General features: G+C 37.3%; 1 protein-coding gene across 1 annotated transcript in view; it reads right to left on the bottom strand.

Annotated features, from left to right (window-relative positions):
- Positions 1-19,125, bottom strand: part of AK5 (adenylate kinase 5) — a 97,844-nt gene that overhangs the window by 66,736 nt on the left and 11,983 nt on the right. Inside the window, exon 6 of the mRNA XM_087730924.1 lies at positions 8,188-8,379. Within this exon, the coding sequence (XP_087587050.1) occupies positions 8,188-8,379 (192 nt within the window). The remainder of the gene's footprint in view (positions 1-8,187; positions 8,380-19,125) is intronic.

The raw sequence follows: 19,125 nt of genomic DNA, 5'->3' as shown, positions 1-19,125 counted from the left end.
ACAAACATTCAGTTGCCATGTGGATAAGGAAATAGAAATATTTAACAATAGCTAACGATACCAACTTAAGATTCAGGAAATAATGATGTTAAATACTGGAATTGTAGGGCACAAGCCACCAGATGTAGTAACATTTTAATAGGACTGTGAGAGTGAGAGCTGAAAGACCATCCTGATTCTACTGATGTAGCAACTTGCATGAGTTGATATCCAAAATTTTTCCACCAAATGACAGCAAAATGGTTTTGCCATAAAATCAGGAAGTCACTGACTATAAACCTTTCACAGGGAAGATCCACCAGTGGTAATCAGAGCTGGAAATCGCTAATGGAACTTTTGGTAAGAAAGTGGTATTTTAACGTTTACAGCAAAGCATGGCTGAAATGCAGTTTTGGTTCTTCTGCTGGATGTTCACAAAATCAGATGTGGTTTAGGATAGGAAAGTTTGCTTATGGACGCCAAGTATTCCTGATTCAATACAAAAGGACTTCCCAGAGACGAGGTATTTTTTCCAAGCTGGTTTCTTAATATAAGTTTCCTCTAAATAAGAAAAAATAATCTTTAAGCCTCACTAACTACAAAAAGGAAAGTAGAAACTAATACTCACCCAAAGGACACAGCTTAATTACCTTAAGATGAACTGTTTAAAATAACTTGAAGAATATGTAGGGCATGTTATTTTAAATATCCCTAGCAGTTCATTTCTCTGCGTGATAACTTGGCTTAATTACTTATCTCAGCTTTAGCTTCAGATCTGTAAAAAAACCTCTGTTAATTTTAAACATGTATCAGCTTTCACAGTGCCAGAAATGGATAAATCTGGGACAGTATGGCTGTCAGAAACAGCATTCCCTCTCTCCTTCTGGAGTTCCTAAATCAGCTTGGCCCACGTACTCATCAATGGCTAATTCTATAGCCAGACTTGTCAAAGTTTATTTCTTTTTTCAAAGTCTACTTCTTCATGCAAACTACTGGGTGTACAGGGTGCGGAGCAGATTTCAAAAAGCTGGTATTTATTTACATGCTTCCAAAGTTAAAAAAGAACATAGTGTTGCACCAATGCTGTTCACCTCAGCAAAGAATTTCCACCCTCAAGGTTTCTCTGCATGCTTGCATGTATACACAGACGGCAAGTTTCCAAGCTTGGTCATTCTCTGGCAGACATTAGTATTTCTGATATACTTAACTTGTTGACATAAATCATATAATCAGAGGCTGAAAATATTTTGAAGCTTGGAAAGTGTGTATGGTGCACATGCTTCCACATATGCACAAATTACTCATCTATCTTTCCCACATAAAATGTACATATATTTACAAACAGTTTGTTTAGACACATTTCTACATAAATTTCATTTATATACCTTCTTTTGTATGTTCTTCAAAATACCTCACAAAGCGGTAACACATAGTGTTGAGACACAGTGTAAACTCTAGCAGTGATGAGAGCATGCATAAACTTTCTCTAGTTCAGCAGTTCCACAGGAAACAGTTCCAGGTTCTTTCTCATATCCCTATTTTTCTGCAAAAGAGCTATCAAACATAGGAGAGACACAGAAACCCTTAATTTGCAATGACAGCTAGCTGACTTTCTGTGACTGCAGAGATCTGGTTACTTGTTTTAGGCTTCAACTTACCTTTCATTGCTTTGAATCACCAAAAAATGAAAAAGTGATAGTAATTATTTCCCATTCCACATCTCATTTTGCCTGTATAGAAATTTTTTTTTTTTACTATATAAGCATATACATTCATGGAGCCAGATAAAGATTTAGGAACCATGCAGCAAAACAGAGGAAGACTTCTGAATCTCAAACAAAACTTCTGGTCTCGAGGTTCCCACAAATAGCTGCCTACATTTGTTTGATATGAAAAGTTCCTACAACACTGAAGTTTTGCTCCAGCTGACACTCAAAGTTATCTGGGTTCCTCTTCGCACCCCGACTTGGTCATGCCCAAGAAACCAGAAGTACCCTGAAGAGCCAGTGTAGTAGTCATGTTAAAAGCACATCTAACATGTTCCTACGAGACCGTGCTCATGACTGCTGTATTTTTAAAACAACTGAGAGGCATTTGAGAATATATTGGTGGCATTGAGCCAATCAATGGGAAATCTCAGTTCAGTACCCTCTACAAAGCAAAGTAAGTTCAAACCCACATCCATGACTTGTGGGGTGAAAGGCTATGCTCAGATACAGATGACGCTAGGTTTGAGTGAAACCGTTCCTGCCAAGTCTGTATCACTTTGCAGCCAAAAATGCAACATCCAAGGCATCAGATGGCATGTAAATGAGATCCTGAGCCTGCAGCGGAGAAGTGAGAGCACGCGGGGGAGGTGGTGGCTAACAGTCTCTATTCCTAGCATTGCTTCAGGGAAGGGGGTGTGAGGGTTTTTTTTATTTTCTTTTTAAGAATTGTTTAATGCAAAACTGCATGGATGAGAGCAAGTATCACCACCATAAAAACCAGAGCAGCTAGTCATTCTGCGTTCTGCCAAACCACATGCGCGTTCCTCCACTGAGCAGAAGATTCTTGGAGCTGGATTCTAGTTTGGGAGAGGTGCCTGGCAGTGGTTGCCATCAGGACCTGCAAGCAGGGTGGAGGTTCAGATCATGCCTTTACTTAACAGTTTGCTATCAGTAAGATCTGGATTGACCTTGAGAGTTGCTGAAAGGACTGCAGGACCCACATTTCTCCAGGGAGGGGCCCGGAATTAAAGGAGAAATGAGTAATTGAAAGTCCTTTGGAATCAGCATTCACAGCTAAATAAATAATTAAATAGCCCAAACCAGAACCTCAAGTTGGACAGGTATATGGTAACACAGAAATGGATTATAACTGATATTTTCATGAGTGTACTGGTAAGTCACAGTCTGTAGCTAAAGTTCATGTCAGTGTGCAATGCTATAGCAAAATCCCTTTTTTAACCAAATCAAGAGAAAAATTTATATAACACAGTTCCGTGGGGAATTTTTCTGTGACAGTTGACAGCCATTAGGCTTGTTTGATGCTAATGAGGGCAGACAGCTATATAAGCTATTTCCCTCACCCGCAACTATTTAACTTCCAAATTTGTGCTCAAAATCCATTTCCAGCTTCAGCTGCTTTTTCTGGGTTCCCTTTACTTCTCTGACTAATCTGAATGTCATTTTAGTGTTTTGCATAGGCATGGTAAATTCCCTAAAAGGACAAGTGAGACAATGAAGATATCAGTGAAATCAGCATTTTATGCCACAGGATGCTGTCCCGTCCTGGCTGTTTAAATAAGGTCCAGAGCTTTCTTTTAATGTTTAGCATTTTTGTCTCACTAAAGCTGTTTTTCTTTTTTTTTTTTTAAATACACACAGACTTACTAACATAACAAGGTTGACACTGAAGCACTATGCTTACATAGACTTATTATAAATAAGGCAGACTGGGCCTTCCTGTCTCCAGTAAGAGAAACTTCCACTGCTATGACGATGAGCTCCGTAAATTTTTTTTTCTGTCTAGACCAACGGATATGTTCTACAAACATAAGCTCTCTGAGAACAGCTTTAATAACTGTGACTGAAAGACTTTTGTAACCCAATGATCTTCTCTCCAATGACTACACCAATATCTATACCAGATTAGAGTCCAGATAAAGTGGAGATTTAGAGACCCTTTTCAAAATAACCAATAGCTGGGTGATGGGTATCACTGGGGTGTGAATAGCAGAGATTTAAAATGTATCTGAACAATGTAGAGCAGAGACTTGAAGATTAATTGCCTTCTCCTTTCTACCCAACCTCTCCTCTATCCTATCATCTTCCCACAATTAGTTTTGGTTTGATACAAATAACTAGTTTCTGAAATACAGATTATCTGGAGATACAAATCCTGCACATTATCTTGCCCTCCTCACTTCTGATATTTTTTTTCCTCTGATTAAAAACATAACAGCAATAACCATAGCATGGTCAAAATTCTTACTTAACTGAATATGGCTGATTGCTACCCATGGCTTCATTTTATAAAAATAAGTAGCTATAACTTTTTCTTGCATTTTCCTCAGTGAATTAGCAGTAAACAAAGTACAACTCTGGTATTTTTCACTGTGTGGGCACAATCTACCATCCTCTGAATTCTCATTCCTTCCTCTCCAGAATATAGCTCATCCCTATGACTGAGAACAACTTAAGCAAGTCAGTTGAGCGGAAAAAAAAACATTTCTTGTAGGCAAAGAGGCTGCTTTCTGTGGGAGATTTGGTTTATGACTTAGAGTTAGGGACATTATGATACAAGTGCCACAATGGTTTGTTCATTATTGTCTACCATGCTGTATTGGTGTGTTCTTTAAACTTCCCTGCAGTAGGATGAATTACATCTGATGGGATGTAAATGAAAAAGTTTCCTAGTTAGAATAATTTTACATCATAGCAATTTATTCAAAGGTCAGTGAATGTGATTTTCTTGAGCTTTATCCTATGGTTCTTAAGAATGAGGTAGTTCATAGCAGCAGGTCTAATAATGATGAAACATCAATATCATGTCCAGAAGAGAAATGTATTTTGAAATTAACAAAACAATAAAACAGTTTTCAGTTTAATTTTCCAGCTGATTCTTAAGGAACTCTTTTAATAGTAATCTCCTTTAACAGTAAGTTCTCACCAGACAACAAAAATGTGCTGGACTAGAACTTCAGCTAACACAAACCGTTTTTCTCCTGAAACATAGTTTATCTAGGCTGGGGTGCCAGGGGTAGGGGGAGGGAGAAGGATTACCTTTTTATTATTTGTAACTCACAGCACGTTTTTCAAAATCAAGGGGGAAAAAAAAAAAGATGAAGGGAAAGAATTACACCTAAGCAACCTAACCAATAAGATCTGAAATGAAGAACATGATTTTTAATTCTATTAACCAAAATATGTTAAAAACAGTACGGAACAACTGTAGGAGCAGGAAAATTAATATTTTTGGGAAATTTAGATTTTTATTTTCTTTCTCATACAGTGTCTAACAGTAGACTATATCAAATGTCTGCTCATTAATCATATTTAGTTAGATTTCAGTGAATTTTGCTTTTCTCTTTTGGTCTGTTTATTGATGAAGAACAACATATTTAAGTAGATGTTTAAAATTTGAGTTGTGGTTCTAAAATTATAACTCTCCATAAGACAAATAGTTCTGTTTCTTTTCCCTGAGTAGAATCGTGATGCTGGGTAGAAGAAATGTCTGAGATTTAGAGCTTTGAATAGCAGTGACAAGGTGCAGGTAGGGATTTAAGAAAAACGTAAATCTTTTTTTTTTCCTCCTGGTCAACATTGACCTTGCCTGATCTTGCCTCAAGGATTCATTCCTCTAGGAATTAGGCTAGTGTAGCTCTATTTTATGCTGTTCTAGTTCTCACACTGCTCTCATCCGCATAATATTTCAGTGCCTTCCAGGTTCAATGTTATAATCAGCAGGATAAATGCTATTTTCTTTCTTGCTTCCTCCTTCTGTAAGGAAGTATCATGCCCAAGTGCATCAAATGTATGTAGAAGTGTTAATATTACACGTGTATTATACAGATACATACTAGTAAAGGCAAGTTGAAGATACAAGACTTCCACCAGGAGAAGATGGTGATGAAGACTGCAATGGTTCTCGGATCCTATGGCTTTCTAAGAAAAGTCTGTCTTTTCCACTCATGGAAGGCTATGAAAAATTCTATGATTTGGTTTTTTTTTTCAAAACCAAAAGAAAACTCAAGTTTATCTGTGAAGAAGACAATGGGATCAAAGCCATTTGGAGTAAGAAAACATCTGTTATCTCCATTGATGTTTGCTTAAAGGAATAGGACAGGAATTTGGCAGAAACATACATTCCATTGGACAAATGAATTTCCAGCAAAATGAACATATGAAAAGAAATTATGTTGTCAGAAGAATGTCAAAACTCTATAGATAATGCTGATGTATAAATTGAACACTAAGAAAAGGAACAAATGGTGACAACCATTTTTAGAAACACTATTTTAAAATTTACAACTTGCTCTAGTAGTATGTAGTTTTCTATGTGGATTTAGCATACGTTTCCTCTGTTTCAAGGTCACGTGGTTTTAAAAAATGCCCCTTTGTACAAATCTTCAGTTGCTTACTTGCTCGAGTATGCATGCTTAATCTCTTTTTATTACTCCTTTCCCAGCTACTCCTCTTATTTATCCCCCACTAACTTAGATGCCTTAAGCAACGGCAAAATGCATCTTCCATATGCAATGAAATTCTATGGAAATGAGGTCTGCCATATATATTTTTATCATCTGCAGAAAGGGATCCTTTTATCCACTGGCCATGAAATTACTCACACATCTAACACTCAGGGCTTGGCTTTACTAAGGCATCCTAGTTTTGCAATAAGGGAAATGCAACTGCGTTGTAGCAGCTCTAATGACAGGTGAACAAGAGAGTCTGCCTTCCAAAGTGTAATTCTCTTCACTTCTACACGGATGTAAATCTAGAGTAATTTCTAGATCTCTATGAAATGATATTAACACACTTTGAGTAGATACTATATAGTTAAGGAGTAAATTCAAATCTTACAGATTTTTTTTCATATTAAAGACTTCTTTGACATGTTGCCAAGTCAGTATTTTCTGTATATGCTGTTTCCTTGTCCTGTAGTGGACAGTAATATAACATTCACATGCCATGTAACCATTTCTATACCCATCACAAACGTCTGCTTTCTTCAAAAAGAAGAGAGAAATCTAAGGTGAATGTTGCAACTTAAATTATCTTTAGAACTCTTAAGAAACAGAGCTAAAAAGCAGAAGACAAAACTTCAACAGGAGAAACATCCTCTGTCTTACAGGTCTCATCACAGAAAAGGAATTCTATCCAGATGCCTCACATGCTTTATCTACAAAGGCACGTTTTCCCTGAAGAGCTAAGTATGCTTTCTATACGAGGAGCACTTGTAAAAGCTATAGAAATGTCACAAAATAGACACTTCCTCAATAATGAAGAACAACTTCCAAGAATTCCAGTCCTCTCATCCTTCCAAACAGAGATAATCAAAATCCTCAAACGGAAAAGATCTCTGGAAAAAGCAATTTAATAATTTCTTGGGATTTTAATTTTGAAATTCAGAAAGATGTTGAAGTGCATTATTAAGGCTACTAACATCATTAGATGACTTTGCGATTAAGGATGCTTTGGCCCTTCTTGAATCTGACCAGCACATAGAACTAGTTGTATTTGCCACGAGGAGAACATACCAATGTGAACTACTTAGGTTATTTAGGCTACCAAAAGAAACAAAATAGGCCATCTGTGCTCTCGTGGTACCATATGTGGTACCAAGTTCTGTGCACTATTACAACTAGACACAGTCTGTCATTTAGAACATGTCAATAATTCAACCGTTGTCAACTGCTCATTGAATTAGTCATCATTAGGCACTTAAATACTTCAGTAGTACTTGCTAGCCCTGCTTCCATAAAGTACTTCTGGCTTTATTTATGAATGCAGCTTTTGGTATGTTCTGTGTTTAGAGATATTTTCTCTTGCCCCAAAAATTGCAGAAAATCAGTATTCTTACTAATATCCAAGTAGTCTGTTTACATTGTAATTTTCTTGTCAACAAAATTTTTACCTGAAATGTTAAAGCTTGTAGGAGACCATGTAATAAGGCATATCTAACCCATGATAAGATAATCTAAGGACTTTTTATTTACTGGAGTCAATCAACAGCCAGATATATTTATTTCTTGACAAACCTGTATTGATTTAATCCAACTCAAGATATGCTTTCTGTTAGAATGCAATTTTTTTTTCTGCTTTCCTCTCCTCTCACGACTACCATCCAAAAAGCACGACTATTTGCAAGTGATGAAACTGCTGGCACTGGAATAGCAACTAGTGTTTCGAAGCAAGCTCTTCTTTCATGCAAATAATTTCTTAGCAAAGGGTTTGCAAATACTTGGCGAAGCAATTTATGCCTGCAGGAACGAACTGACAGGATGCTTACCGTGCCATCTACATGCACATGAATTTTGCTCTGTGTTACTGCGTTTTGCAGAAAATACTCTCTCGGCAAACTGAAAGTTTGTTTTCAGTAACCATGGTGTATACCTAAAACATAATTTGACTCATCCGGCCTATCTTAAAGCAAAAGGTCCAAGAAGCCAAGTGTAAGCATGATAACAAATAAGTTTTCAGAGGTATATACTAAAGGACTTACTGTGATGATTAGCCCTTTTTCCTGGAAATATTTAACCAACGGGACAGCATTCTGCTTGAAATTCATTAGTCTTCTTTGAGTGGCTTTCAGGTTATCATCAGGTCTCCCTTGCTGTTCAGCACGCTTCAGTAACCTTTCTTTCAGCCTTTGACTGGAACATGCCAGGAACACCACCAAATCTGGGGTACAGATCTGTGGAAAGAGCAATTCAAGAAGCCTGTGATTAAGTTGAGTATCCAGAACTACAGGATTCAGTAATTCCATTATTAGGTGAGGCTCAGATATGTTACATTTGCGTAAATTGTAACTTGATGAAGTCATTCAGTTTCTGGGGTTTTTTTAAGGGAAATTCATACGCTCAAGGACAGGCTTGTTTGTCTTTTGTGAAGGTTAGCCAATTTGTTTCACCTGAAATGTTAAGGAAAAAGTTTAATGAAAAATTTTTACCTCACCCCAGAAACCTTCTCTAGACTATGTTCATCGTTTTTATTACCAGAATGTTCCCCTAGCTAAAATTAAAATCTTTAAAAAAAGCAAAATATAAGTGTCTCATATTATGCAGGAAAATGGCTGTATGGTTTCCATCTAAAAAGCGTTTAAGTAAGATGGTATTTAAAATCCAGCAGCCACTATGAAGCTAACTGATGCCTAGGACCAGGTGAAAACAGACCCGTTCCAAGATCCACAGTTTCTTATAACACTTTCTCTGTTTCTCTAAATCTCACCCAAGCTTCAGTACACTTTTCAAGAGGTTGGGTGTGGCCGCTAAGAGGATTTTAATTTCTCCTGTCCTTTTTGGTCTGTGTGGTAAGCACTGTTTTATCTCATACCCATCCCTGCACTAAAGTTCATGAAATACAGCCTTCCGGCAATGAGAAAAAAATTTTTTGGAAGTTTAGCTCTCTCCCAGTTAAATTCAAGTTGCCCTTATGGCTTTCAGTGTTCTTCATAACTTTTGGTTACTCATGGTATCAAACAGTTATAGAAGAGATACCTCTGGTGCTCGAGGGGAGGAAGCAGTGATAGCCCCACTTTCTTAGGAATGCTGCTAAATGTTCACAAGCAATCTTCAGAGGTCACCACTCTGAAGTACATGTGGTGGAAAAAACAGAAGTCACTCAGACACCTGAATTCACAGGATTTTAAAAACGGGGCTACAAGTATACATTAACCATATTCATAAGATCTGATTTCGTTCTTTCCTCTACCTGATTGTTATAAAGAATTCTACCTCTCTTTAAAGACTCACCTAAAAATCTTTTTCTCACTAGCTTAGTGTTGCCTTTTAAAACATACTAGAATTCTCTGTAAGAAGCATTTGAGATAAAAACAAACCCTACGGTACTGTGCACATTTTTATCTGATTACAGATTAGAAAGGGTTTATTTGTTCTCACATACAAACACAAAGTTATTTCCGCTGTCTTTACTTACCTGAACAAAAAAGTTCACACTTTAACTAATATTGGTAAAAAAATTAGCTTACTATTCTAGAAATTATATAATTTAGTTACATTATAAATGATGGTGGATGCTCAAGAATGCTAGATAGACACTTTTCTCATGATGTCTCCTATCTACAGAATAATTTTGTTCAGTTGATACTATGTAAATTTGATAGTCAAATTTGAGCTACATAGAAGTATCACCAAAATATCTACATCTAACTACTACTATGTAAAGAAGGAACTGATTTATATCTTTATGTTCATTATACTGTTGTTATTAATACATTGCTATTGAGGGCCAGAACAAACCAACTATGCCTCTGAATACTCTCTATATCTAGGTCCCTCTACCCAAGGATGTTAAATTGCCTAAAGACAACCATATACTAGACGGAATAGTCAGGACTTCACAGGTGGACAATCTGGAAAATTAATAACCAAGATTAAAAAAAAAAAAAAATCCCATCTAGCTGGGTTTCTGTCATTTGAGGGAATACAACCTGAAGCACAGTCTGGCCTTTTCTCCTGGCAGTCTGAGCACAAAACAGTTCTTCTGAAGTCAAAAGAAACAAATACAACTTTTCAAAACTGGGGTGATGGTCATTACCCTTTCCAAAGGAGGTCACTGACAGAGTAGGATATGGAATGAGGAAGTAGAAAGTAGCTAAAAAGCAGAGCCATTTTCAAACAATAAAGGACAGTCTGATACGCAGTATGACCAAGCAGGATGGTGGCCTCTTTATCATTACGGAAAATTAAATAGGGTTTTAAAGAAAATCAAATTATTTTCATGCACATTGTAGATGACTGGAGACATGAGGACACAAACTACAAACCAACCCCCCAAAATATGAATTCTGGTAATTTTGAATGAGTATCTATTAGATTTTAAAACAATTAACCTTGTAATCTTTTTTTTTTTAAATAACTGCCAGTGGGAAAGAAGCTCTCTCATACCTCTAACATATGTACCTCAATGTCAACAAAACCAGAGTAACTTCCCCCCGCTTTTCAGACTATTTTAAATACATAATTGACAGAATGATTCTGTCCTTTCATGGGATGAATTAATTACGACAGTTAATTTTACTAGCACATAATAGCTTTAAGGCACATAATTATTCATATGAAAGACTATGAAAGTAAGTTTCTGTGTTAGACTTCCATGCAATATGGACATTATTAAAAGTAGCTCTGTTAAATTAAGGTTGCTTCATTAGTTGTAGAAGCATAATGAGGAATGAGAAGTTGGGAATTTAAAAAGCATACAGTAGTAACGAAATCCAAATTATGACACAGATTCAGAAAAAAAAACCCTACAGATTTCAAAGCCTTTTAGGTCATGGAACACTATCTCATGAAAGGGAATGGCTGATGCACATTGCAGCAGACTGAGCACAGAGACATCTCAAGTCCCAGTGTGGATATACAGCTGATCAGAGCTTCCTAACATGCATTGCACAGGGACTCAGAAATTATAACTGCAAATCAGGGATCCAGTAAATTTATACAAGTGAGTAGTTTTATTTAATATTTCCATTTCTGTGGATCCTAATAATAGTGAAGAAAGTCGGTAAGAAATCTTTAGATGCTCCAAGCTGTAGCTGGCCTTCTCCTCACTTTCAGTGCTCACTCCCAAACATCTTCAGGACTAGCATCTACCATGTACTCAGATCTGTGAAGTCATGCCAGACCTCCTCAAGACCTAAGCTTTTGCATATCACATAACTTCACGTATAGCATCAAACCCTACAGAGAGTACTGACAATAAATAGATCTCTCGTTAAATTATTAGCCCTAAAGGAAGAAGAGGAAGGAGACAAAGGGAAGGTCTCCTTCTGTTTCACACAAACATGAAAGTGCAGCTTTCCACGGTCAATCTCAGTTCTTGAAAGAAACTGTGGCTGAGTAAGTGCTGCCCCACAGCAAGGGAAGGATCTGAAAGCCACCATGACACCATCAGGTGTGCAAGTTCTCATCTGCTTAATTCCCACAAACTGCACTGGCTTCAGAGGTCAGTTCCTTTTTAAGAAAATCGAAAAGCATGCCCTGGGCCTAATTTTTTTTTTTCTAGTTGTAAAATGAGGATAATAAGGAGGTACAACACAGTAATTACTGTGGAAAATTAATTAATTAGGTTTTAATTATTTCCTATTGCTTTTTAAAATGAAAAGTTCTCTACAGGAGCTGAGTAGTGTTGTTGTTCTTAATTTTTTTACTAGTAACAGCAACAATACGAAAGACAGTATCAGAATCCCAGGAACTAAAACTATTTTTTCTGACACTCTGGAGTTTGTAATTGGAAATACATTTCACTCACAGAAATAAAATGTCAATGAAAACAATGGCTTAAAATTCTCAGTTCAAGAAGCCTAGTTTCAAACGAAGTATTGTCTAAAAGGCTTTTTGAAGTGGGAAAAGGAAGTAATTCAAGCATATCTGAGGTAGGAATACAAAGCAGATTCTGATCATGTGATGCCTCTATGAATTTACCTTTTACCTGCAGAATATGCATCTTTATCATCAGAAAGCAGCTGAAAACCATTTCATAAACACAAGCCTCTGCTTGGTTTTAGATGCACAAAAGGGTAACATCTCTTCTATATCCATAGGTATACAGACCTAATAGCACTTAATATATTTCTCCTACATGCATTTACAACCTTCAGGGTAAACCCTTGAAATGGTATTGATATTTCACTCCTGTTTTTATGAACCATTCTGCTTCCACTTACTTCAACTGCCTGCAAGACATGCTTATAAATACTTTAAGTTGGAATGTAACAGGCTAGTGTGAACATATGGACATCTGGGATTACTTCTCTGGAAACATATCTAGTTCTCCTACGTAAATGTGAGTACAAGTTGCTTTTTTCTAACAAAGGAAAAGGTTTTTTTATGACTCATTTGAAAACAAACCTATTTTTTTAACTCAGAACTAACATTGTTGAGTTTTATGACTAGGGAATAAGTTTTATTCTGAGACTCTGCTTGTAGAAAAGGTGTGCAGAACCAGCACAGACAGAAGAACTGGATTCCTTCATGCTGATTTCCCATAACATGCTCATCTTGTGCTGAAGGCAGAGGGTCTTATTCAGGTCCAGAAGTGCATGTGAGGAAGGACTGTGGGACGCAGGGAAGTAAATTTGACTGCTTACTAACTGGAACCCAGCAGAAGGGAGAATCTTTGCCTACAGGAACAGACAGGTTTCTGGTTATTCACAACCTTCTGAATTTTAAATAAGACAAAGAGCGTATGGCGTCAACTCAGAATAAAACTGCTGGGTACATCCTCTAATTTTTTAGAATAGTATTTACTAGTAAGTAAATCCTACTCTCTTTGGGTCTGAATCTCCTTCCTAAACTGGAACAAGGAATAAACTGAGAGTAATTCCACGCAAGTCGGTGGTGTTATTGACGTAAAGCAGTGGAAAGATGCTCTCTTCTCTCTGGGGATATTTTCTACACCTCCCCTTGTTAGTGAGAGTAGTGTGGTGGTTTGCTAGAAATTAGATGATTACACTCACTCTCATTATTCCTTATTAGGCACAAGATGAAAACGCTCTGTTTCTTAATTCCTGGTATGTTCTACTAGATACTCCTGATAAAACTTAACTGACAGCTCATGAACAATTGTCATTAATTTAACAGTGCATTTTATTCTAACTGGTAAAGGTTATTAACAAGCTAGTTTATGTCCCTTGTATGGGTGCTCTCGCTTGTACTTCCTGATTTGCCTTTTACAGTTTCAGCTCTGCTGGGTTACTAGACTGTTTGCATAGTTTTTTCTTGTTTTAAAAAAGCAAAATCATGAATCATGTTGTCAAAGAATGAATCCCGCTGGCAGAATTTTTTCTGGGAACTGCTTTTGAACCATATTCACACTGCCCAAGAAATAAGCTTCCAGTAACTTGCCCAGACTACAGAATTAGGCCCCCTAATAATTGATTGAGAGAGGCAGGTGTCTTTAGGGAGAACTGATTCAGATTTTCACCTGTGTAGGACAGCTAGTTGATAGGAATCCCTAGCTACGAAGAAAGGTCTAAGCAGACCTCTGGTTCAGAACTGCTCAGCAGGCACCTCCATCCACTCTGAGTTCAGAACATCACGTCCTCTCCTGAGGGTTAAGGACCAGCAATGGATGAGCTCTCCTTTGGCTAGTCTGGCTAGCAGAGAAGAGCCCTTGCCCAGAAAAACAGAAAACCTGAGGTCTAGGGTCTCTTACCCAGCAGAAAATTGAACCACTGTTTGCCTTTCCAAGGAGAGTGCTCTGGCTTCCAGGGAAGAAGACAGACAATGATAAGACCATTAGGCCTAGAGGAAATGGCCTCAAGCTGCTCCAGGGGAGGTTTTAGTTTGGATATTAGGAAAAACTTCTTCACCAAAAGGTTAGTCAGGCACTAGAACAGGATGCCCAGGGAAGTGGTTGAGTCCCCATCCCTGGAGGTATTTAAAAGCCCAGTAGATGTAGTGCTTAAGGACATGGTTTAGTGGTAGACTTGGCATTGCCAGGTTAACTGTCGGACTTGATGATCTTAACGGTCTTTTCCAACCTAAACGATTCTATGATTCCACAGGCTTCCTGCTCAGGCAGGAATGAGAGGAATCACAGTAACGTAGACTGCTGATGTGCTAGCCCTCCCACTCCTCAAACACATGACTGGGTACATACATATAGCCAGTAGGGGACTGTACCTGAGGCTTATCAGCCTGGAATAATGAAGTGGAGATTTGGGAGAAGGAAGATAGAAGTTAAGGAGGCAATGAAATGAAGAAGACACATAAACCATGATGCAGAAAAAATACCTTTACCAGAACAAAAACCTATTGCAAAGAACAGAGCCTTTCCCCTTAAGAAGATTCACAGAAAGGTTGCATTCATTTTACTAGTTGTTCTGGAGCCCACACTGTTGGCCAGTAACAGAGCAGGTTTTCTATGAGAAGCTCTTTGCAGAGTGTGAGCTTGGCGGTCGGACCACCATAGGTCAGCTGGCCGCAAACACCTATGTCAAACTTTGAGGGGACTGCAGGCACCATTTCTGCTTGGAGGTTTAAGTATTGAACTTGGAGGAACAGGACTGCTGTCCTTAGCCTGTGAGGCTGTGAGAGGACAAATCAGTTTTTCCAGTATCCTGTATTGTGCCATCTACATAGTTTGTTCTACTTTAGCACAATTCATTCTCATAATAATTTTCATAAGGAATATATTTGGGAGCTAAAAAGTTAACTCGAATCACAGACAAGATGAACTAGTTATTTTTTGTAGGTGTAGTGCATTTATGAATATTCCTAAGGACATTTTAAACAAAGAATCAGATAAAATTTACTGCCTCTGTTTATTGTTTAAATTAAGATTTTACTTCTTGAAGTATAGTTTTGTCACCTAGGCCATATAACACAAAAATATTTTTAAGATAATTTCTACAAAAACAGCCTTTCTCTTTTGTCAAGGAATTAAATTGTATTCACTAATAAATATTTATTAATTCTAATATCTGTTCCACATTTCATTTCACTATTAACAAAACTTACAATATATTTTAAGCAAACTTCATCTATTATTTTTATTGAAATTAACAGGGTTAATGTTGGTGAAGGAATTTCTGAAATCAGAAGGAAAGTTATGCATGAATGACTGAAAGTGGGAAAAAAACCCCAACAAACCAAAGCAGTAATTGAAATTAACTGGAAAATACTGAAGTGAGAAATTGTTTCTCCTGGGAAGGGTAAAAACTTATTGCCATGGGAGAGATTACACAGAAAGTCAAACTGCAGTTTCTTCTTCACAAGTCATTTGAGTTCAATACACCAGTCAGAGGCATTTCATTACAGTGTTGCTGGAGAGGAAGATATTTAGCATGCTTGAGCATGCTGGTACTGTAGGTGACTTGCTGAATTTCAAGCTGACAGGTTAATGGTAAATAAACCATTTTCTCCTTGGCATTTTCAAATGTGTGCTTGGAATCTAAACATCCTTCTACTATTTGCACTCAGCAGAGATCATGGATACCTTAGAAATCTGTGGTTTAGGATAGCTTTATGCCTAGGCTCAAACTGAAAGGCTAAACAAATCAGTATTAAATATGCGCTGCTAAGCAGAAGGATTTCAAAATGATCATAATCCTGAAATTATCATATATTTAAACCAAATATATAAACTGGAAGTTCTGTTTGCTTTTAAGGCATTAAAATCTGTGTTTTCATTTTTTCTCCACAACCAAGACTGCCTGAAACTTTGTTTTAAAGTGAGAGCTGAGATCGTCATAGTCGCATGACTTCAGGGCTTTATTAAAAGTACCCCTGTCAAAAGCGTTGGCAGTATTGACTCTGCTTTCTGGAATTAAGAAACAGGAGAGTCAGGATTTGGCAACAATCCAAGACTTCCAGTGAGACATGTTATATGTCATGTATTCAGTCTTCAAAGAGAAAAATACAGGCCTTATTTCAACTTAGATAAGAAGTTCAGAGCAAAGTGCAGTGCTCATGGCTGGGAGTTCTTACAGGCTGCAATGAGGCTGCAATGAGCAGCTGACCATTAAGAAATGAAGCTGGTCTAAGTAAGTGACCAGAATGGCAGAGTTGCTGCTGGTTGGCAAGCACTGCTGAAAATCTGAAAACATCACTGATGACATCTTAAAGACTTCTTTACTGCTCAAAATATATGGGTGATAGAACAGTGATATTAACAAAACTCAATAAAAGAGAGGGGGAAAAAGCTTTAATTCAAATGTAAGATTCCTCAGATGCATAAAGTGGTTTTTAATCCACTTATTCCAGATTGACATTATTGCTTGGAAGCAGTGTTTGTTACTTCTGGTTTCTAGCTCTGACCAGAAATACTGTGAGTGCTGCAAATGATACATTGCTTTATCTTAGGCAGTTTAGTCATTGAGATGCAATGTGTTTTAATACAATTCTGCCTAGCAACACGTTGAGAACTTACTGTCCACACAAGAGCCTGGTAACATAATAAGGAAGAAATCGTCATCTTTTAGCTATACCTATGTTTGGGAATGTTAGCATAAGTTGGTTTGCTTTGACTCGTTTACTAAAAATAACATTTTTTCCCAGAGAAAAGCTCAGCTTCTGGGTTAGTCAAAGGGATAAAAATGTGCTGGTAGTACCAAGAGCAATTACAAGCAAATTTCAACAAGAATTCATTATCCTTGTGTATTTCTATACCAGAACATTATGCAGGACAGGTATTGTAACTGGAGTTCAGACATATACGTATCCATTTGATTTTTTTCACAAAGTGAAGATATTATGAAACCTCAAATAGTGTCAAGTCTCAGTAACAGCTATGTGAGCCATAAAAATTAAGAGATTATTTTAGCATAAATGATTTGTTACATTAAAGACGTCTGCAAACACAGCAGTGTCAGATTTTACATGTGCTTGCAAGAGAAACCAGCCACCTTAGCTGACCTTTTCCTCTACTAATATGGTGAACCATTTCCAATATAAATTAGTTTATCTTCACAATAACTCAGCACAGTTCTTACTGGTGGAAGCCATATAATAATATATACAAAAAGGTTCAGTAAACAGTGTTCAGGGAACTATAGTGTTAGTGTTTGGCAGCAAGACAGATTTTATGCCTTTTCTGCCTTGCCTTTCAGTTGTTCGTCACCTACTGTCCACAACGTGCACTAGTGGAGAAAGGGGAGATGACGTGGCTTAGACTAAAAACCATACAGGCTCTCTCCTGGTCCACCTTTCACTGACCACTGTGGCCAGCTCACATTTAGTCCAAGTTTTGACTTCCTGGTCCTTTATGTGACATTGGGTCCAGATACTTTCTTGACCCCACTGTATCATGCCTCACAAAGAGGAACAACATATGGGTAACAAAGCAATACAGACTTCTTACGATTAATAAAGACCAGACATGCTTTCTTGACCTACAGTGACGTTAGGTTTTTGTAGCTTGTTTTGTTTATAGACCTCCTATTTCCCTCACATTTGTTCAGTCTCTGTTCCAGCCTTACCTGTACTCGCTCAATATCTCGTATTACTCATCTCTATTACCATTCAGTTTAATAACTTGTCCTTCACATTCTCCCCCCACAATTTATTTTTGGTATTATTACATATATTCTTGGAGTTTGTTTCTGTCTGTGTAAACAAGGGGCAAAGGAGAAAGGCTATACAGTGGAAAATGCTACTTTTAAAATGAATGCTGCTTTGTTTATTGCAAGCTTCCATGGGGTTACAGATGAATACCCATCCCAACACACTCGAATGATGAAGGATAAATGAACAGTCACCCTTGTCCCTGCTGCTCATTCCTCCCACTGGCATCTACTCTATATCCTATATGGCTGAAAGAACTGAGAAAGCCAGCATATTCTATTTACCCTTATACAAACTCACCATCATTATTTTAATTTACATCATAAATCCCAAAAGCGTTCTAGCTGCTTTATGGAACAAATAATAATGTAAAGTCATTGTTCGAAAGCACACAATTGCTTTTTAGACCACTTGTAATCAAAACAATTAACAGCTGTGAAGGGATCATGAATGAGGGAAAACAGTTAAATAAATAGTAACGCCTACTTCATGCATCTTTTGGCAGTTCCCCTAAATGCAACCTTTTAAATGGCTTGTGTCATACAACCTTTGCTGCTGTTCTCAGGTACATAAGCATGTAATGGTCTTAAAGGGACCATCTGTAAGAATAAGTATTCACCCATGACAAAATTAATGATAACAATAAGAATTAGTTCTTATTCAGAACTTTTCATCAACGGATCTCAGTGTTCTACAGGGGATGTCTTTGTAAGAATAAGGCATACAGAATAACGTGATTTGACTTTTTTGTGGGATTTGCATTTTGTGGGATTTCACCATTTTCTTCAGCAGGATGTTCCATTGCTTAATAGATCTTCTAATTACAAAGTGTCTTACTATTTAATCAGAACTTTCTTCGCTGAAATTTCAACTCATTATTTCTCATCTTGTCACTTTTGGCTCATGAGAACAATTCTGTTCTGTTAGCATGTTTAATGTAAATAACCTGACATGCTATGGATTACAGTCAGCCTCATCCTGTGAAGGAAGATGGGTGCCACGTCTGCTGATAGCCCCCTTACCTTACCACAAGACCTTCCTACTTATGTGTGTAGCATTATGGCTTACTAAAAAGAGAATTTTAAAGAAACCACAAGCATATTTTATTTCTTTAAAATATAAAGCCAATATAAAACACTGAACATATCCCACTAGATTTAACAGATGTTGTATGTTGAAATACGTACATCCTTTGTACATGTATTTCCATGGCCTTAGATATGCTCATATAAGAGGTCAGCTGCAAAAAAAGCTGAAAAAACAGGAGCCTAAACAGACCTAATTTTATTTCCTATGCTCCTATAAAAGCTCTATGATTCCTTCTTTCCTTTCCCATATTTATTTTCAAACAGATAAGATTGAAAGGCGGCCCTATACGAAGTGCTCCAGGATTTTTTGAGAGACTCAGATAATCA

This window comes from Nipponia nippon, unplaced genomic scaffold (genome assembly GCF_047370975.1).
Source record: "Nipponia nippon isolate SJK-2023a ecotype South Korea unplaced genomic scaffold, ASM4737097v1 scaffold_5, whole genome shotgun sequence".
Lineage (NCBI taxonomy): Eukaryota > Metazoa > Chordata > Aves > Pelecaniformes > Threskiornithidae > Nipponia > Nipponia nippon.
This window is presented reverse-complemented; position numbering and strand designations above follow the sequence as displayed.